We start from the raw sequence: 22,459 nt of genomic DNA, 5'->3' as shown, positions 1-22,459 counted from the left end.
AAGTTTGAACAGCATTAACACAGGCACCCAAATAATAACTTTACTTTAGGCAGTGCCCTTCCCTGGCACTTAATGTGCTACTGCAAACTGGCAGCCAAAGGGTTTGTGCTGCAGGGGGTTGGGCCTGCTTGTCCCAAGTACAAAATGCACATTAAAACTTGTTGCCCTTGACCCCAAACAATATGTCCTGGGCGTCGGGCTATAGGAATTCCACATCCCTGCTACTGTAACTAAGCAAAGTATCACCAGTTTCGGATGTGGCAGTGGATCACCTCTTTGAGGGGTGGCACCCGAGAGACAACTTTTATCACACATTCTGGCCATGCCCATGTTTTTACGTTTACTGGGAGAGAGCATTTCATTGCTTGGTGACGTTCTCGAATATCCATGGCTCCCTAGACCACTATAGTGGTACTCAGGATCTGGTGATACAGCCTCTCACAAAACATCAAAATACTGTTCGTAAATATTGGACTTGTCGCAAAGAGTGACCTCCTAAAAGAGTCTCCACATACCCGACAGTATATGAGGTCGAAACGTGTTGGAATTTTTTGATGGGGATGTATTGGAAGTACCACCTCGAATATGAAACTACAGGCTATGATTCTGATATGAATCTTTCCTTGTTAAGGAACTATTAAATCTTCCCTTCTTTGGACAACGCAGAGTGTGGGAACATAAAATTGGTTATAAAACCCCATGTCTAGTTATAATGTGTAGGACAATTTATTTAGAGTGATTCCTTGGATTCATTGGCAACAACACACTAGTGTTCAGTGAAAAAGTATTTTTTTCGATTTTCTATTGTTTTATGTCATTTTGTGTTACCTGTACTGAATAACACTGATGTTGTTCTGTTATCTGCATTCATTAATCTTTAAGTTGTTTTTGTGTATTCTGATGTTCTGTTTGTACCAGATGGATATGATTGCAACTAAAAGAATGGTAAATAAGTATGAAATATATTTGAGATAAATACTCCAGCACACAAGATTGATGTGAACGTTGTGCTTCTTTCAAATTATTGTTGATTAATGGCCAAGTGGGGACCCTAAGTATTTTTGTGGTTTGGCATTGATCCCTCCCCACACAACAGCCCCTATATGTATGTATGTATGTATGTATGTGCGTTCTTATATAGCGCTCTACTTACCCTTGGGCATCTCAGTGCTTGCCTTGGGAACCCGTCCTGGCTTTTCCCTGTGAGATAACCCGTACTGGGCATCCCCAAGGTGAAAGCCAGGCATCCCGCCGCGGGGGGGCGTTGAGGAGATTAAGCAAGCTTATTGCCCAGAGCTGCATAGTGTGAACTAGTGCTTAGAGTGGGCACCGAAGCGAGAATTATCGAGTCCGTGGACAATTGGGCTTGGGACCCTGCCGCGTTGGGAATCGAACCCTGGTCCCGGGTCTGACCTCTGCTTCAGGGTATGCCTCCTCTAACCAGTGAGCCACACTTCTCCTCCCTACTGGATCAAACCCCTTTGTGGTGTTAGGAACATGGCACACAGGGATGTGTGGCATGTCGTGTTTTAACTTCTTTCCTCCAAGACACGCAGCCTGCAATCGCAGTCTTGCATATGCTTGGTGAGGGGTCTCTTAGGGCTGCACAATTCGTGCTGCTGCCCTTAGGGGACCCCCTGTAGTCCATCAGGCCCTAGGTACCAGGGGAATATTTACAAGGGACTTACAGAGGCTGCTAAATATTTTGCCAATTGGCGGAACAACTGTAAAGTTTTAGGGAAAGAACACTGGTACTGAGGACCTGGTTAGCAGGAACCCAGTACACTTCAAAGTTGCATCAAATACCAAGCATTTGCAATGCAATAGGTCTCGCATTAGGAAAGTTTGAGCTATTGGTATTGTAAATGACACATTTTTTATTTATGTGTTGGTTTGGAAAATAGTGAATTGAATAGCTTTGTCATTTACAATGCCAATAGTTTTAACTTTCGCAAATGTGACACCTATAGCATTTGTAATGCAATATGTGTTGTATTTACGTGACAAACGAGTGTACCACGAGGACCGAAAGCTTTACTGTGTACGAAGACAGACATAACATTTGGCGTGACAATGATTTGAGTGTTAGCATTGACACTGTGAAGAATCTTTATGACAGCACTCAACCGATAAAAGACTTTACGTTGTCTGGCCCAAAGATAAGTGTTTCGCCAGGTTATCAAAGGATTCCCTTTCGCCTTCTCTAGCACGAGCTTTTACAAGCCACTGATTCTTCGTCTTAAGTACTAGTAAACCTACATTCCTCTAACACCGAACACACTACTGAGCCTGCCATCGACAAATTAATGCATAACCCCCCCATAACTTCATGCTCTTTGTATAGAAAGCAGGCTCCTCCCCCAAGCTTCCTAGCAAACCCCGACCGGGGTCTTCAACCGTTACTATCCTTGTCATTTATGAACAGAAAGTAAAGACAGAAAAGCAACTCCCAGGTCGGTTCACTGTCCAAACTGTTGTTGTAATCTATAAACCACCTATAAACACCAATTTCGTCACCCTCCCCCAAAAAGAGGTGGGGACCCCCCCCCCCCCCAATAAATTACCCCCACAGTTTACTTGGCTTTAATGGTGACTCTGTTGCATCCCGCTCGGAGGCTCCTGTAGGACAGACAAGTACCTATAGAAGCAAATAAGGCACCACAAGCCCACTCGGGCCCTAATTAGGGGGGGGGGGAACATTGAAAGAAAGTAAAGGTTTTACAGAGTGACACTAACAGGACACCTAAAAGCAAAACCTCATTTCAATCTGTGGAGTGTTGAAATCTCGCCCCACAAAGGTACCGTACAGGGACAGTAAAACAGGCACTAGCCCACTGTGTTGTATAACCTCCACAGGGCCTCCGACTTTATCCCTGCCGACTCCGCGTTTACCGCCTTGTGTCTCTCCCAGCTTCACTCACGCAGACCCCTCGTACCCTGGTTTCTCTTTACGTGCGCACAACATACAGTCTCAGGGTTTCCCTTTGCTCACTCACGGGAATCCAAAAAACAATACATTTACATTTTCTGCAGTTGTAGAGGGCAGATAGTACTAAAGTAAGTGCTTTTATTCTCCGCTTTGTTTTAATATCAAACATGGGGTGAGGTACAAAGACAGCTAAGAAAGATTACCCCATATTATGCTGTAAGTAAGGGTTTGGTGTTCTCTTGACTTAGAGGCTTTTCTTGAATGTTATGCACTTCTTAGAATGCTCTGCAAAGCATAACATAGAACAATACAGGGAAAACACAGAATTTCGGACAACACGGGAGGAACACGTTAATATCGGACAAGGAGGAGAAAGCCACAAAATCACAAACGATCACAAAACAAAAGCAATACCCACTCAATGCCGGGCAACTGACGAGAAAACCACCAAACACAGGATATCCGAGAAGACAAACACAAAATGCTGAACAATGCAGGAAGCAACCGCACCTCAAGAAAGGCATAGAAGGCGACCATGCCGCATGGCACAAACAAGGCGCTGCCTCGTCGGCCAGCATCCGAAAGGCACCCCTTTAATCCTCGGGGCTGATCTGGGTCGGATCAGGCTACAGCGCAATCTGACTGTGCTAATATGGTTAGTCCGGCAGGGCGACGTGCGCGAAACCGAAACCTTCCATGGGGCGGGACTTCCGTCTTCAGAAGCCCGCGTACGCGCCCACGGAAAGAAGCAGTGCTGGTGACTCGGGGCTCCCATGCCCGAGGGAGAGCCCCGTGGAGGCTGCAGAAGTTTAGAATGGCGGTAAGTGGCGCTTTGGGGGGGCGGGGCGGGGGTGCGCTTGTATGTATGCGGCGGAGGCGGGGTTGGGGGCTGCGGCGGGTGTATGCGTACGTGTCTGTATGTGTGTGTGTGTGCAGGGGGGCGGCAGCGTGTGTATGTGCGCGCGCGCCTGTGTGTGTGGTCAGGGGGTGGGGGCTGGCTGTGTGTGGGTGCGCCGTGTTTGCATGCAAGCCAAGTGAAAGCAGGGGCTGTGTGTGCGTGTCTGCGCAAGCGCGTCTGAGAGGCGCGCTCCCGCAGTGAAAACTGACAATGAACAGGCGCGCGTCTGACTGCTGTCCACATTCCCAAATACGGGTAACATTAGTTGTCTTGCTGACAGCATTCAATGCTTTCGCATTGAATGCCAGGTCAGCTCGACCTAACAAGCAAAAAGTGGTGGGTACTTCAACAAGAACCCAATTTCATACACGTTGTTTGACAGCTTTCAGGATTTTCACATTTCAATAGTATATTGTAGAGTTCCTTGGGTGAACAATTGGCATTTTTGAACGTGCTTGTATATTATGTTTACTTTGCTTCTTAGATGTATGATTTAAACTTTCTGTTGTGTCTGGGAAGGCATATTCTGTCAAGAGGGCTTTATGCCAGTATCATTGATGTGTTGAGATGTGTCCTTTTATCAGGTATTCATTCATCCAAAGAGATTTCCGTTTGATTCTGGCATGTTTTGATGTTTTTAGAGCGATATTGTCAAGATCTGTGGTCATCTAGTTACATGGATTCTATACATAGTTTTTCTCAGTGGGATCATCCAGTCACAGCTTCTTTAAAGAAAATTCCTCCCACTTGTAAATTGCTTGCTAGATGAATTTCAAAGTTGCCCATATTCAGCTATTTCCAGGGTGCTGCTAAATGATATGAGGTAGTTAAGGGATGTGAAGGGATCATATTTAAGAAAGAGATGAGACACAGATCGGTCCAACTGAGTGGAGAGTATGGATTTTTATAATATTAGAGTTGCAGAACATGTGGTCTAATGTATGGCCTGCTATGTGGGTCTGGCCGATGGCAATCTGGATCACGATGTGAATGGCCTAGCCTGATAAGATGGTGTTTGGATGAAGCATTTGAAGTTTGTCAAACCAGATGTTTAGGTCACCAAAGATGTAAAGGAAAGGCAGGAGGGGGAGATAGACAGGTCGAATATTGCATTTACGGTACCAGTAAAAGCTCCATTATTGAGGGGGTGGGGGGACCTCTGTATGTCAACAGGAAGTTTCAGGTGAATGTTGGTTTGAGGTGCATGGCATGTGCCAGACAGCTTCCTTTTCCAATCACCATTTCAGAAAGTAAAACAGAGCAGTATTCCTGGGGCCTGATATACAATATGAATAGCACCTGAAACAAGCAATGGCAAAAGGCAGCTACTCTAAGCCAACCAATGGCTGATCCAAAGTCATTCTCTGTTTATTTCAATGTGTTGAGGAAATGAGCTGTGACAGTCTGGAGAAAGACCTAAAATGTTGGTGAATATCATTCATGTTTGTTATTTATATATTTTAATATACGCTGCCTTATCTCAGATGATCTTATCTCCTGGTACATGTTAATTATTAATAATCATACAGTAAAGACAATGTAATGATATTTTACTATTTGTATTCTTGCCCAACTGACGCTTTCTGAAACCCAAGGTAATAGCATGGCCTAACTTTCACCATTTGAAATAAAGTTCCTGCTATTTAAGCTGTTATCTTTTGTTAATTGTACTATGCTTTGTCTTTCTCAATAATCGGTTTCCCCCATCTCGCTCACCCTCCACAGGGATATTAGAAAAGAAAATGAAGTTAACTGTGAAAGGGGGAGCTGCAGTTGATCCAGACTCTGGTGAGCACATAAGTGAACCCGAGAAATTGAGTTTCTTTGCTAACGCAGATGGCTGCCTATCAATAATAAATAGGAAATATGATCCTAAATGTGAAGATGTCTGATTCTCTGTATGTACAATTGTTTGTCAGGTTTGCAATAATGATTTTACACATTTTCAGAGATGTCTAATGCTGTGCTTACTTTTCTTTTAAGACACTTGTATTGTGAAGAAAAAGAAGCTGTTAGGAATGAGTATGTATAAGTTGCAAAGTATGTTCTGCCTACATAATTCCCCTACTTTTTTCGCTTTTAACTATATGGTTTTTGACTTTTTACTATGAGTGAACCTCACTATCTGTTTACCATGAATTTACCGAATGGCATCTGTCAGTGCCCATAAGTTGCTACTGCTCAGCTAGGTAAGAGACTCTAGGCTCGTTACATGTGAACCAATGAACATATGTATGTGCGCATGTGTATGGGTGCATATTTGAGATCATGTTCGTGCTCAGCCCTATAGCTGCTTAATGCTAGCCTGTTGAAGAAGGGACCCTTCAGGGATTAGTACTGACCTGGGGTAGGCTTTATAATGAGTGATCCAATACAAGGTTGGGAACAGAACGATACAAGAGTCCAGAGAATCGTAAGGTTATACCTACAACAGAAAAACTCTGCCTCCTCTTAATATTAAAAAATACAGGAAGGAAATTGACAAAAGGGAAAAATATAGAGTGAACCACCCTGTATCCCAGAATAAACCCGCCTATTCTGCAACAGACAAAACGGAAAGCTACGGCAAAATTTGTAGCCGGTTTCTTCGCACACCATGGTGCAGTTACATCTCATGGAATATCCGGACATGAGCTCATAATTGATTTCCAATAGCCTGGCAAATCGGTATATCTTTGCCGCTTGTAGGGCTATTTGCAACAGGGAAGTCACTTACTGAATCTTATTGGGCTTTATACATTGCATTCAGCTGCCCCTCCATCTCCTCTGCATGGGTATCCAGACCAGGTTTTCTTTTAGTTATAAAATTTAACAAGCTAGGAACTCACTACGATGCCCCCCCACCACTCACCTGCAACCAGATATATGAGTGGTCCTGACAATGGATGGTTATTGTTGTTCCCACCGAAACGTGCTTTGACCTGGTTCTTGTGATCTCCCAATTGAAAACATCATGGTGGATATCGTTTGAAGTTTTCTCTCTGCCAAGTCCAGAGGTGTACGCTCATGTGGTTGGGGTCTTTAGTTTGTGTGGAGCGAGTGTGTGAGTTGTTATGTATAAGGTTTGAATGGTTGTGTGTGGTTAAATGTATGGGGGTAAATCACATGTCAGTACCATTGTTGTTCTATCGTCATCTACATAGTTCCTAAAATGATCTTGGTATGAGATACAATTCCCATTTGATGCACTACAATGCAAAGTAATAGCATGCTTGTAACCGTGAAACTACTCGTGGGCCCATAAAAATGTTTTCAACTAGGTATAATTAGATTATTTTTTTCTATTTGTACTAATGTGAATCAAAAATGTAAAGCAGTATTGAAAACATCTTTTGTATAAAAAATAAAATATATAAATAATTGTGTTTATATGCATGACACAATCAGCCTATTGGGAAGCAATGCAGGTCATGAGGGAGCATTCCTCCGTATCATTTGTTCTTTTCCCCCTAGCTCTCTGACCTTTGAAGTATTTTTTAGGGGGTACCTTTGTCTATATAGTTTATAATGTGAGTGACCATTCATAGTGTTGTCCTGTAGGGCTTACTAAAGGTCTGTGTTGCTTAAACCGTGCTACTCATTGTAGTTGGAATCTGCACTAAGGGGTTTTGCCCACTTAGACCTACCAGGTCGAGCGAGGTGTCAATCTAAGAGTTAACATGCACCATGAGTGTAGATCGATATTCCTTGACAACATATCTACAATCCTTATGGCACTGTATGAATTGTCATATGTCTCTAGCTCAGCTCGTAATAAGGTTTGCTCCCCTACTGGGCCAGGTTAATTACTCTGCACTGCAGCAGCAGAATGAAAGACCTCCTTACGCAATAGTCCTTAACAGTGCTTAACCCAGTTCCTGGGAAAGGAAGGGATCGGGAGGAAATCTGCATCCGGTAATTAGCTTTTCTGACTGCTTCTGGGCTGGGACAGAGCAGGATCACAGAAATGAAGGAGGGCCAGACCTATGGAGGCCAACACATCAGGTAACTGTGTCAGCTAGGGCGGAGCGGAGACTCTCATAAAATCTCACATAACTTGAAGTCACCATATTGGAATGCTCCAGAATACTGTGCAGGAACGTTGGGACAGAGGTGGAGTGATGGTGGTGCATCCTGAGATTTGACTGGGGGCGTCTGGCTTCTAGAACTTTCCTCCTCCACTTAAAAACCCCTATAAAAAGGAGAGACCAATAAAAAGAATTTGTGGAGGAAGCGGTCTCTCTATAAATGAGTTGCACTGTGAAGAATCCAGTTATCCCTTGCTAGTGTACAGGGGCTTGCTTCAACAATCCCAAGGTAGCGGGGGGGGGGGGTTGGGGGGGGGGGGGGGTGGAAGCTTCGCGGGCAAGCAAGATGGCCGCGTAAGCTCGGAGCTCCGCAGACCCTCCGCATAAATCCTGGTTGAAATCCTGTTCCACGGTGGTGGACTCTAGTTGGTGAATGGTCGTAGAGACCGGATCTGCTTTCCGACTCAAAATCCGACACTCCTTGACAAAGATACGTCGTGTTGAAGTTCCGTGCCAGGGGCGGACCATTGTCTCGGTGATGGCCGGCGGCTGCGACGATGAAGTGCATGATCGATATGCAGAGTGATCGGCTCCTGCTCCAGCCGGCAGAGTGTGCGGAGTGGCCTATCGCTGACTGAACATCTGTGGCTGCTACGCTCCGCACTTGCCTGAGTGCTCGAAGGGACCTCGGGGGGCCAGTCCTTTGTTCTGCTCCTGTTTCAACATGGCGGGCAGGGGCGACCCGGACAGAACGGCGAACCGGGTCAGCAGGAAGACGGTTCAACCCCAGACCAACAAGATAGACCGGTACGCCCAACAAAGGACCTCGCCAACTGTGGCCGCTCAATCGAAAGACTCTCTACGTGCGGGCTCGCCAGATGAGTCGGAGCCAACACTCTGGGACATCATGGGGGCTATAGCTGGCATCAGGACGGAGATGCATAAGCAACACGAGGTCCTGACGCACAAAGTCGATACCCTGGCGATCGACCTCAACCTGATCAGGGCTGATCTTGGCAAGACCAATGATAGAGTTAAATCATTGGATATTAAAACTGCGAGCCTCACGACTGATGTCTCGGACCTGCAGACGGAGGTCCGGAATTTGAGGTCGATCAATGACCTATTCTCAAGGCGGCTGGAAGACTTTGAGGGACGGGCCAGGCGGCAAAACGTGCGCATTATTGGGGTACCGGAGGGTGCAGAGGACTCGGCCACTGACCTCTTTGTCGAGGACCTGATAAAGACTCATCTGGCCCCGGCGGGCCTCAGCCATTTCTTTTGGGTCGAGCGGGCCCACAGAATGCCGGGTGGACCACCGAAGACGGGCGCCACACCGAGACCCATCATTGCCCGCTTGTTCAACTTCAGAGATCGAGATGTGATCCTACAGGCCTCGAGAAGGCATGGGCCCCTCAAGTTCCAGAATGCGGATGTCAACTTTTATCCGGACTTTACTAGGACTGTTCAGAGACAGCGTCAAAGTTTTGCGGGAGTGAAGCGGCGTCTCAGAGACTTGGGGATGAAATACTCCATGATGTTCCCCGCTAGGCTGCGTATTGAGCGCGATGGTCGTGCTATGTTTTTTGACATGCCTGAGTCTGTGAGTGACTGGCTAGACACTCTACCGCACAGACGCGAGGAGCAGGAGGGACATTCGGAGGGTGCCTCTGGAGGCCCTGATCGTCAGGAGTAGTACTCATCACACTAACTTTGTCGGTTGGTGTTCCTGTTGACTATGACCTGCAAGCCGTAATGTAGCACTCTAATGTGAATATCCTTTCTCTAACATGGAGGGTGGCGGGGGGAGGACTACGTGACCTCCTTTCTCCTCTAGGGTCTTCTTGTAGTTTAGTTCATGGGGCGACAGGCACACTGCTGGTTGGGGGGGCTCTTTAGTCTGATGCAGGGGTGCAGGGTGGGGGGGTTTTGTTTGTTTTCCTTGCTTCTTCTTTCCTTTTCTAAGGCAATGCAATGTATGCTCTAATTCGTTCAATGTATCTGTGAGGTCTACTGGGGTCGGCGGCGGCCCAGGATTCGACGATGGGGGGTAGGAAATTAAAAGTCCTGTGTTGGAATGTTAATGGCTTGGGTGACCGTATCAAGAGAGGGGTGGTTTTGCAATTGTTTAGAAGAAATATGCCCGATGTTATTTTGTTACAGGAGAAACACTTGGTGGGTAATACGTGTTGTGCGCTTAATAGGAAGGGTTTCAAAATGGTGGCACATTCTGGGTTCTCCTCCGGGTCCCAGGGGGCAGGGATTATGGTGCGCACGTCTCTCCCATTTGAGATTGACTCCACTGTCGTGGACGAGAGGGGGCGGTACGCTGCCGTCACGGGGAGATGGGAGGGGCGGTCCCTGATTCTAGTTTCAGTTTATGTCCCCCCGGGGTTACAGAACAACACTTTTCAGGACCTTGGGAGCGCCATTTTGAATCTGCCTGAGGGGCTGCTTATTGTGGATGGTGATTTCAATTCAGTCTGCTCCGGGACCTTGGACAGGCATCCGCCCAGAGATCTTCGTAGTTCACAACCTTGGTTGCCAGATTTCCTTGACACCATGGGTCTGATTGATTGCTGGAGACTTATGCACCCCACCCAGAACCAATACTCGTTCCATTCTGGGGCGCACGGTAGCCTCTCAAGAATAGATTATGTCCTGACCTTAGCGGCCCATGCGCCGGCGATCTCTGAGGCCCGCTTGTTGGCAAGGGGCATCTCGGACCACTCCCCGGTGTGGGTGTCCTTTGATCTCGACATTGTGGTTACCGAGCGGCCTGTGGTGGTCAACCCATGGTATTTTCGGAACCCGAAGATGCGCGGGCTCCTGGCCAGGGCTATCGAGCTCTACTTTACTGAGAATACTGGGTCAGTCACGTCAGCAGCCACCTTATGGGAGGCGTTCAAGACGGTGCTGCGAGGTGAGGCCCTCACCCTCATAGCGGACGTCCGCAGACACAGAGATGCCGACATGGTGCGCATCGAGGCAGAGATTATGGAGCTGGACTCCCGATTGGAGGCGGGCCCGACGCCTGGGTTGCTCCATACCCTCTCTCTTAAGCAATCGGAATATCGCGATCTTGCCTCAGACGCTGCCATCATCATGGGTAGGGAACAATAGGGCAGGATTTACGATGTTGGTGACAAGGCGGGCAAACTCCTAGCTTGGCTTGACAAGAAGGAGAGAGCGGGCCGCGTAGATCCGGAGGTGCTGGGGGACGACGGCTTGCTTGTCACTGACCCGAGGGCAATAGTCGAGTCGTTCTCGGACTACTTTCAGGGCATTTACACTTCGGTTTTGGACCGGTCCGAGACCGACTCCTGTGCTCTCTTGGCAGGTATCGATCTCCCGTGCCTGTCGGAGGCAGACCGTGACGACCTAGACAGGGTCATTTCTGCGGACGAGATTGCCCTTGCCATTCGCTCCCTCGGGTCTGGCAAGGCGCCAGGCCCCAACGGTATTCCAGTGGAACTTTATAAAATCAAGCCAGATGTCGTTTCTTCGCCCTTACGAAACATGTTCCTGGAGGCGCGAGAGACAGGTATGCTTCCCCACGACCAGAGGCTGGCCACCATTGTGGTTATCCATAAGGAAGGGAAGCCAAGAGATTTGTGCCGATCGTATCGTCCCATTTCTCTGTTGAACGCAGAGCCAAAGATTCTAGCCAAACTGGTTGCCAACTGATTGATTGGCGCAATCGGCGACTTAGTGCACCCGGACCAGTCGGGCTTTATTCCACACCGCAACACTGCCCTTAACCTTCGGAGACTCCACGGAGCCCTGGCTAGGGCCCACGCACTCGAGGAGCCAGCTGTTCTGGCGTCATTGGATGCTACGATGGCCTTTGACTCCCTGGAATGGAACTACCTGTGGGCAGTGTTGACGAAGCTCGGCTTTGGACCGGAATTCGTAGGGTGGGTCAAACTTTTGTATGCTAGCCCGCTGGCTAATGTGTCGGTCAATGGTCGAGTTTCGGCGTCCTTTGTTCTTCAGAAGGGCACCAGGCAGGGCTGTCCTCTGTCGCCCCTTTTGTTCGCACTTGCACTTGAACCATTGGCGGCATGGATACGTAGCCACCCGGACATGCATGGTATTCGCTGGACTCCTGAATTCGAGGACCGAGTATCCTTATATGCAGATGATATCCTTCTGTACCTCACTTCCCCTTGCAAGTCTCTCATCGTGGCCTGTGATGTGCTTCGAATCTTTGGTCAGTACTCCGGCCTGGTTATTAAGTGGTCGAAGTCGCATCTATACGTCCTGAAAGGGGGGACGCCTCGTCTCCCGAGGGACTGTGGCATACAGGTGGCGCGACAAGGATTCAAATACCTGGGGATTTACATCTCCACTGACCCCAAAGCACGCTATGAGAATAATTTGCTTCCCCCTCTTCTTAGTCTCCGACGTGATGTAGAGGGGTGGCGTAAACTTCCTCTCTCCCTGCTTGGGCGCGCGGCATTATTTAAGATGATGTCCTTGCCTAGATTCCTGTATGCCCTGCAAAATAATCAGGATCCTGTCCCGGCCAGATACTTTGGCGAAATCGAGAGCTTGCAACGTGCCTTGCTCTGGGACGGCCGGCCGCGCATTGCTATCACGAAGCTCACGCTCCCGTGGTACGATGGGGAAATAGCATTACCTGACGTGAGGAGATACTATTGGGCCTCCCAGCTGGCGGCCATCAATCATGGCCAATATGGCCCGGTGGATAGTCCAGGGTATGCCTTGGATCGGTGGCTCCTGGATGGTGGAAAATATCATAGGGCGCTGTATACGAGATCTCTTGATAGGCGGATATCTGGGCCAGCGAAAACTGCTGTACACATCTGGAGAACGATCACAAAGGCACAGGGGTGGAAGGACAAGCTTACAATGGCGACTCCACTTAATGATTCTGAGATTCTGGGTAAACTGTGGCACACTAAAGGCTTTGATAAGTGGGACATGATCGGGATCTCCAGGGTGGAGGACATGATGTTGCGCGGGGAGGTGAAGTCTTTCGCCCAACTACAGACGGAGTTTCAGCTGGGTGGAACGGAATATTTTCGGTACGCTCAGCTACGACACGCGCTCCTGTCCGCCAGGCCGGAGGGTGAGGCGATTCCCGAAAGTTCTCCCTTAGAGGACCGTGTACTGGACGGCCACATGCCGGACAGCGCCATCTCTTTGACATATAAAAAGCTGATCAATGTCCGCACGGATCTCCTTCTGGGGGTGAGAGACCAGTGGGTGCGGGGCGGGATAGAGATCGACGACGAGGACTGGCAATGTGCTGTGTCATCCCCCAAGGAGGTCGCTATCCCCGCCCGTCTTCGATTGGTGCAACTAAAGATTCTACACAGAGTCTATGTCACTGGCCCCAGACTGATGCATATGGGACATTCGGCCGACGGCCTCTGTCGGCGCGGCTGTGGGGCTCTCGCCACCTTCATGCACATAATTTGGGAATGCAATGTGGTGGCTTCCTACTGGAGGCGGGTGCACATGATCATGAGTGAGGTGACCGGGGTGGAAGTACATGCGGAGGCCCGGAGATGCCTCTTAAATATCTGGGGCCCAACGGACTACAACACTGCTCAGACCCAGTGGGTAACCCTTGGGAATATGGTCGCAAAGTGGGACATCGCACAGATGTGGGGAGCAACAACAGCCCCGAAGGTGGTACAGTGGAAGGCCAATATGGATTGGTGTATGTTCCGAGAAAAGACTGTGTATGTGGCCAGGGGTAAGCCCAAGAAATGGCAGAAGTTGTGGGGGGCTTGGAATGAGTATAGGGGTGACATCTGCATACCACCGGAATCCGTTCCACTGGAAGAACACTTGACCCATAGTCCATGACTCCAACTGACGGTTATATATCCCTATCATCCTGTGTTTCCTTCCCCCATCAGTTCTTAGTATCTATATTGTTCTGAATATAGTTGTTGTAATTGTGCTTGGCCGACTCCTCGACTGGGCCTCACTGCATATTGGGTCAATTGCCTTCTTTCTTAGCGCTTGTTTCGGCGCCTCTTTCTGTACCTGTTCTTTCTTACAAAATATAAAATGTAAAAACGTAACCTTCATTTGTTCTGATACTTTGCTTCTTGCACTCTGATTTGCTGCTTTTTGAGTTGCTGCCTAGCCTCCGGGATGTAAGGCTGAATAGCTGTGTGCACTATTTGAAAATAAAGGTTTTAAAACTTTAAAAAAAAAAAAAACAATCCCAAGGTACTCTGTTTGTGGTACGGTGGTCGAGCAGCCTTCGGCTACTCGTAGGGGAGCCTTAGGCATTTGTTGCACACACAGAGTCCAAAAATTGCACAAATATCCATGTGTTCGGGTGAAGGGTGGGGAGAGGTTTGTTTTAGACTGCACATTCGCTCAGGTGCAAGATCCATATTAATACCAATCGATTCAGCAAATGTGGAGTCAGGATTGTAATGGGAACGCATCTGTGCCTCCTCTGATTGTGACAAGCAGAGATTTTGTACAATTAACCTGTAAACCGTAGACTTCTCCATAGAGCTCCAATATCTGAAACAACCAGTGCCCCTTAACAAGGGGCCGTCCTACAAAGCAGAGCACATCCTCCGCACAGAGTGGCATGCTGTCCTCATGATCAACCTACCATTGAAATCCTCATACTTGTGCATCACCTCTGGCCCATTTTGCCATGCGCTCCCTTGCCAGAGCAAAAGGTGTGGGGTTAAGGGGCAGCCCTGTTTGTTGCCATGACAGTAGGATGCACCGGCGATATGGAGCCAGTCACCTTTACTTGGCCCAAATCTCATCTATGTCTGCACTTAAAGAGCTCTATAGGTGTTGTCCTCAATTGCCCTTAATGTGTACGTGCAATTGTGCTTGTCAATGATCGTTATTTAGTGTGACTAATTTGCTGTGTTGCAAACAATGAATGAGGTCTTTCCTGTTATTATAGTTCTAGCATTGTTTGTTCAACATTTATCAAGGATTTGTTGTGTGTGTCCCACAATCCTTCTGTGCATCAGTAATTAATAAGTGCTAAGGAGGATTCCTGTTGAAGATGCCCTTGCCTTGGACTGGAACAGTGTAGGCAGTCCCCAGTGTTCACGCCTTAGACATTAGCATTAATTAGAGCCCGAGAGAGGCCCATACCATCTCTGAGTATAATGACTAATGTCAACTTTGAAACCGACTACTCCGTACTAAACTCGGGGTAAAATAACTTGCTCACTATCTAAACTGGGATTTTATTTGCTGGTCTTGTATTCATTTGACATTGGCTGACAAGTTTATTGGTCCGAAAATGTGGCCGGTTTAATATTCTATTTTTAGTATAGACCGCCCTTTTCAGTACTTGTGTAATACCCAGGTAAATAATATTTAGGTTTGAAACCATGAGTATCGGAGCCATCTCACCAATTTTGCTTTCTTTCCATTTTAGGCTTAGAAAACTCGGCTCATGTCTTAGAAAAAGCTGGTAAGATCTTCAGCGCCACTTTAGGATTGGTAGACATCACCCGGGGAACAAATTCGTATTACAAGTTGCAGCTGCTGGAGGACGATAGAGAGACCAGGTAGGAGCGTGTGGCCTTGTTGTGAATGAAAGCACTGCAGTTTTCTGGGCTGAGGTCCATAAACTGAGTATGAATTTGAATTTAAATTTGAATTTAAAATATTTATATAGCGCTACATTCACCGTGCGGTTTCTTGGCACTGTGGAGACTAATTTAGCAGTAGGAACGAAAAACTGGTGAGGGGGAGCAAAAATAAGATCAGTTTACATTAAGAAAAGCCTGGGTGAACAGAAAGGTCTTAAGATCTTTTCGGAAGAGGGAGTAGTGTCTGGCCAGACGTAAGTGATCGGGGAGGGAATTCCAAAAGGATGGTGCCAGGCATGAAAAATTGGCTCCGCCCCATTTCTTACGTCTGTACCGGGGTACCTGAAGAAGTGATTGGGTAGATGAGCGGAGCTCACTAGCAGGGGTATACTCTTTTAACAAAGAAGAAATGAAGGCAGGGGCAGTGCCCTGGCGCGCCTGAAAAACCATGCAACCAGTTTTAAAAAGGGATCGCTCCCTAACAGGTAGCCAATGTAATGCCTTCAGTAGGGGAGTAGAGTGATGGGAACGGGGGAGGCCATACACCAATCCGGCCGCCTGGTTTTGAACCAGCTGGAGCTTCCGCAGACTATACGCTGGGATGCCGTTGTAGAGGGCGTTGGCGTAGTCCAGCCGGGAAATAACCAGAGCAGACCTGATTAGCTTGAGTGCAAGGGGAGAAAAGAAACGAGAAACAGAGCGAATAGTTCGAAGAACAAGAAAACAGGAAGAAACCACAGAACTGATTTGTGAGTGAAGATTGAGATGATTATTGAGTTTAATGCCCAGGGTCTTAACTGAGGGAGAAGGTGTGGGAGGGGATCCTAAAGAAGAAGGCCAAAAAGAAGAGTTCCAGGAACTGGAGGAACCACCCCGTAAGGACCAATTCTGTTTTATCGGGGTTCAACTTCAGATGGTTGTGGTTCATCCAGTCCCTGATAAAAATCATAATAGACTGAAAATTAGAGATAGAATGAGGAGAAGAAGACAGATTAAAGATAAGCTGGAGGTCATCTGCATAATTGTAAACCGTGACCTCCAGCTGCTGAAGTGCAAAGATCAGAGGATAGATGTAGAGATTAAACAGAAGAGGGGAAAGAGAAGAACCCTGAGGAACACCACATGTGACTTTGAGTTTGGTGGCCGAGAAATCCCCCAGCCGGACCGCCTGGGTGCGGTCCCTCAGGAAGGACGATAGCCAAACCAGGGCTGAGCCCTCGACCCCCGCCGCTCCGACATGGGAAAGTAAGATGGAATGATCCACCGTGTCGAAGGCGGCGGAGAGATCGAGGAGCACCAGAGCCTGGTAGTTGTTTTGGTCCATGCCCTCCCTGAGGTTGTTAAGGACCGACACCACGACGGACTCGGTAGAGTGCCTAGGCCGGAAACCTGCCTGGCGGGACGCTAGGCCCCCATTGGCTTCTACATGGGCACTGAGGACCGATGTTACGTGTCGCTCCAGCACCTTGCCCAAGTAGGGCAGGAGGGAGATGGGGCGATAATTAGCTGGAGCAGAGGGATCCGCGCCAGGCTTCTTCAGGATGGGCACTATGGTGGCAGATTTAAGAGCTGGAATTACCACCCCCTGAGCCAGCGAGCTATTGAGAAGGGAGATTGGCGGTTTGGGGCAAGCAGAGTAAATCTGTTGCAAAATATGGGCTGGACAGGTGTCTGCCGGGGAACCAGACTTTACTTAAGGAAGTATAGCAAGAAACACTTCTTCGGTAAGCGGAGGGATAGAAGAAAGACAACAGTGAACAGTCGGGGGAGAGGGCTCAGAAAAAATTGGGGAAGGAAGTGGGATGTTGGCTTTGATGTTACTAATTTTTTCTAGAAAATAGAAATTCAAAGAGTCACAGAGGGACTGGGTGGGGGGGGGGGGCTTGAGTGTGGCCCTGTCAGAATAGGCCAGATCATGGACAATGGAGAAGATCTCCCTGGATTTATTCTCCGCCACCAGAATTTTAGCTGAGAAATGTGCAGTTTTAGCGCTTAATATGGCCTTTATAATCGCTCAGCAAAGTCATATAATGAGTTTTTAATAGAGGGCAATAATCCTTTCTCCATTGCCTCTCGGCCCGCCGGAGGGTCAGCTTTTTTTTCTTCAGGTCATTGCCAAACCATCGATTTGACTCCTTAGATCTTCGGGTTGATATCCGTCGTAATGGGGCTACCGTATCGCAGCCTCCCGCAAGCCAGGTATCGATGGCAACGGCTTGAGAGATAGAAGATAAACCCTCTAAGTTAGGTGCAGAGTTCAAGAGGGAGGATGACAATGCAGGAAGGTCTACCCTATTCCAGTTCCGCGCCCAGGTGTTTTTGGCAGGCGGGATCTTTGTTGCCGACTTAAGGCGGAGGGAGAAGGAGATCAAGGCATGATCTGACCAGGGGCATGGGGACACAGACATGGAAGAGACCAAGGTATTAAGAGACCAAACCTGGTCTAGTACATGACCGTGAATATGCGTAGGAGTCTGCAGATGAGAGACAAATTTCAGGGATACAAGTGAGTCAAAGAATTGCTTAGAGGCAGTACATTCATGGGGGTCTAAGGGCCAGTAATTAAAATCCCCTAATACTAGGACTGAAGCGTGATTAATCGCTAAAGTGGCTAATAGGTCCTGAAATGCTGGCAAAAACAGGTGGGAGGACTGGGGAGGGCGATACATTAATAAACAGGTGAGCGGGGGAGAAAAGGCAAAAGAGCGAGCCACAAGGTGCTCTGTGGGATTGATAGGAGAGGAGGGAAGGAGTTGAAAATTGTGCTCAGATCGGGCAATAAGAGCCACGTCACCCCCTGCCTTACCCGCTGATCGGTCAGCGCGGAGGGCCACATAAGAAGGGGGAAGGGCAGCCAATAGAGAGGGCAGGGAGGACTCACAGAACCAGGTTTCTGTTAGAAGTAACATGTCAGGCTGGTGGGTATCGAGCAACACAAATAACTCCTGGTGGTGCTTTACTGCCGACCTAGTTTTAAGTAAGATAATGGACAAGGGAGGGGAGAGGGATGGGGAACCAAGATCAGGAACGTGGGACAATGGAGGTATCACGTTGGTAGGTATAGGGTAGTGAGAGGTAGGGTCAAGGCCAAGAGCAGAAATGCGCCTAATAATGGGTGCAGCCAGAGGCCAGCGACCCTGTAAAGCAGATAGGTCCTCAGATGAATAAGGAGGGACATAAGGACGCGCGCCTAGCCCCGTCCGGCCGCGGACGGGCGCAGACGGGCTTGACTTAGGCGCGCCTTTGTCGCGTCCGCTGCGCTTCTTCATTGGGTACGTTTAAATAGGGGCGGAGCGCGGGGGTGTGGCGCCGAGCTAGGTCGCCTGACCAGCCCAAACGAAGATGGCGCCCACACTCCACCGAGCCCTGAAGAGGTGAGGTTAAAAGTTAGTCTCCTGTTGACTTTGGAGAAGATAAAACAATTGTAAAGTCCAGCGCCGCTGCTCTCATTCAGCAGGGCGTTGCAGTCGCATTCAATAAAACACAGTCTCGTTCCTGAGTATTATTGAGTTGGTTGTAAGTATCTGTTATAAAGTGCAATGACCCTGCATATAGCGAGTGTGCACTTTTCATATACACCTGTTACATCAACTTATTATTACCAATGAGGCAGAGAGCCACTTTTAAGCTACTGTGCATAACGCATAGAGCACTGCACAATATGGGCCCTCGTATCCTAAAAAACAAAATCAGATTTTATGCTCCTTCCAGGAACTTGCGCTCTCGTACGGCAGCTAGAGCAAGAAATACTCGTGTGAAAACCGCTAGGAGGGGTGGACGGGCGTTCTCCCACCTGGCGGCAAACAGCTGGAATGAGTTGCCTATGGAACTTAGATTAACAGACTGTTATTTGTCCTTTAGGAAGTAATTAAAAAAAATTTTTTCACTAAATCTGATTAAATTATAATTATGACCCTGTTATCAGTCAACCACTCACTACTGTCATGATAGCGTCGTGATATCCTATTTAGGATGATTGTTTGCGCTTTATAAGTACCATTGACAACTCATTAAACCTAAAGAATGCGTACATTTACAAAACAAAAAATATCCCTTACTATACAGTAGAACAAGATCACTGCCCTCCAAACCCTAGCCATATTATGTGAAATCTTCCCAAAGGCTGTTCACCTAATGCCTGTTGCTTTAAAAGCCCACAAAAGAAAGGAGTGCATTCAGCTCTTTCCCAATTTAGACTTTACTAATCAGAACATAGTATGCCTAGGTGCCTGTCCGCTGTGTAATTATTTCTAACACTTTGTTTCCTAAAAAGCACTAACAGTAAACGCCAGTTAAGGCATTGCATTACAATTTTATGGTTCATAACTATTCTCAACGATCAAATGTAATTTTGTCAGAGGAAATGATCAGTTGTTTAAAAATAATATCGAGTGAAACTATATTATTGAATAGGGGAGACCAGTGTATGAAGTCACACAGTTAATAAGCTATGTCTTGTTGAGTAGAACAAGTGTTAATGAGGTCTCCTGGGCTAATCCCTGGGAGTGTTGGTTCAAAGTTACTGCACATTTTATAGGAAAATGATTGTGAAATATTATGACAGCAACATACATTTAAATTCAAGTTATCAAACAATAGAAATTCCCAATTAACTTTAGTAGAAAGAAAAATGTAATGAGTACATGACAGAAAAATTTGAAAAATTGGTAAGGTAGTCGGGTGAGTATCTTCAAAAGCCAGTGTTACACTTTGAGATTGTGCTTTTTAATTCGGTTAGGGAGACAGTACTGCAATTGTTTTAGCATTGAAATAAATTATAGCCCTAGAGAATGGTCTTAAAATGTTTTAGTTTATCAACATAGTTACTCAATCGCAGCACCAGTATTGGATCTGTCATAGATTCACATGTTTGAATTATTCCTTATTGTCAAAGTGGGGCCCTACAGTGGGAGTCCCAGAGCATTATGTATGTATCATTATCATAGGCTATAATAACAATGAACAATCACTTTAATGGCCTATATATATGTCCTTTTAAAAAAGGACTACATTTCAAACTCTAGCCAATCAGGCGGCAGCAACCTGTAAAACACTCTCAAGAAAGGCTCAGGTTTTGTACCGCCCATAGAGTAAAGGGAGTCTTCTTGAGCTTTGCGTGGTTTCTTCAGCTATTACTTTGTTTTGGCTCATCCAAGATTATATTTCATTTTTCGTTTCTCTGACCCTGGGACTAATATGTAGCAAAAAACAAAGTAAAGGACTACAAATTATGTCTAACCTTTTCCTTTAAAACTGTAACATATAGAGAAATTGGCTATTATTGTGGCTGCAGGAAAATTAAATGTCACTTCTGATTAGGACAGTGAGGATTCCTTCACTTCACAACAGAGCTCAAAGGGAGAGGTCACGCCAAGGATCTCCAGAGACTTACCACGAGTCTTCATAAGGCATTTCTCAGAGAGAGAAAATTGAAAAAACTTCAGCAGAGGCAATATCAGACCCTACAACTCCCACTTCAGCCCTGACTCTACATCGGGGGGATCCTCATAACCTGACAATGAGGTGTCTAGGACAAAACTGCTGTCAAAATAATAGTTAACAACAATTAAGATAACGTAGACATCCACAACCATGTCGACTAATACAGCCTCGTCCACATATTTACCATGCATGCACTGTACCACACTTCACCCCTTGTGTAGTGTACTTCTTGCGAGCACACATGCACTCCGCACGTTACCATTACGCAAGCCCTTCCACATCTATCTGATGTAGGCCAGGGGTGAGTTAAGCACACAGTAGTGGAACTTTGAAAAAAGGGGAGTGTGCCTATAGGCCTCTCTCCAATGACACAGGGTAAAAAGTTCTTGTTCACTACTACTGATCAGTACACCGTATGCTGACACCATTGCGCTTGTGCTGCTTAACACCTGGTGATGGGGGTAGCCTTCCACCACTATGAAGGCACCGCTTTGGGCGCCCCTGCGGATCCAACAAGACCATAATCCGTGAGACAGGTTTGGCATGGCGCACACACATAATCGATGTTAGCCTATGACAAAACACAGCAGTTTGAGGCATGTGGGCTGCTGAATTCATATATGTGCATAGATCGCCGCCTAGTGTTGGGTCCGGATGATTGGACATTGTTGTCCTGGAAGAGTCTTTGAAGTATCACGAGATAGGTGGCTCCTCCCCTGGACTACAGTGCGCATGGGCATCCTCTCCATCCCCAGATTGTTTTTTTCCGCCATTGGGTTTGGATGTACTTGCTCGACTCCAGTTCGGAAACTTTGTTATAACTCTTTACTAAGGCCAAAAGGCCTTCGGGGCATCGGTATTGTCTCGTTCGGTGCCTGTTTTTCTCCAGTTATTCGAACAGGACGTCGAAGGCAGCTTTTGACTTTCGACACCAAAGGCCCAAACTACGACGACGATGGAACGGAGCCCGTTCAAACGATGCCCCGTCTGCAACTCTAAATACCCTCACATTGATGTGCACCCAGTGTGCAATAAATGTTTATCCCCGGACCACGACGAAGCCAGCTGTATGGCCTGCTCTAAATTCCGGTCCAAGAAAACGCTTCGAGTTCGACGCGCAGCAAGAAGATGAGGACTACGTCCATGAAGAAGATGTCGTCGAGGTAGGGGACGACGCAGAGGCCATCGGGGCTGTCGATGACGACTCCAGTGATGAGCCAGGCCCAACCGCAGTAGCGGGGCCTACTAATGACAATACGCTCCCTACGGCTCAGGTCGAGGCATCGCCGGAAGGCCTTAGCCAAGATCTTACTCCACATTCTATAGCCCCGCGTCCAGGCCCGGCTAAGAATGCTTGAAAGGAGCCATCGGTCGATCTTTCAAAATCGAAACCGAAACCTACAGAGCCAAAACCGAAACTGCTAAAAGTAGTCATCGGATCGACGCCATCAAGCTCATCGACGCCAGTCAAGTCGAAGAGTGTCGGCAGCCCTTCGGGGTCACAAGGGGGCGCCGCCTCGAAGACCGGGGCGCCGAAGCCAGGCTTTACAGTCAAGCACGTCACCTCGACGCAGTCGACGTCGACACCAAAGCATGGCGACAAGACCAAAGGTCTCCA

General features: G+C 47.5%; 1 protein-coding gene across 1 annotated transcript in view; it reads left to right on the top strand.

Moving 5' to 3' along the window:
• PARP1 (poly(ADP-ribose) polymerase 1) overlaps positions 1–22,459 on the top strand; it is a 461,510-nt gene that overhangs the window by 273,985 nt on the left and 165,066 nt on the right. Inside the window, exons 11-12 of the mRNA XM_086926179.1 lie at positions 5,553–5,615; positions 15,243–15,375. Coding sequence (XP_086782305.1) covers positions 5,553–5,615; positions 15,243–15,375 — 196 coding nt within the window. The remainder of the gene's footprint in view (positions 1–5,552; positions 5,616–15,242; positions 15,376–22,459) is intronic.

Source organism: Lissotriton vulgaris, chromosome 6 (genome assembly GCF_964263255.1).
Source record: "Lissotriton vulgaris chromosome 6, aLisVul1.2, whole genome shotgun sequence".
Taxonomy (NCBI): domain Eukaryota; kingdom Metazoa; phylum Chordata; class Amphibia; order Caudata; family Salamandridae; genus Lissotriton; species Lissotriton vulgaris.
Note: the sequence above shows the minus strand (reverse complement) of the source record. Positions and strands in the feature narration are given on the sequence as shown.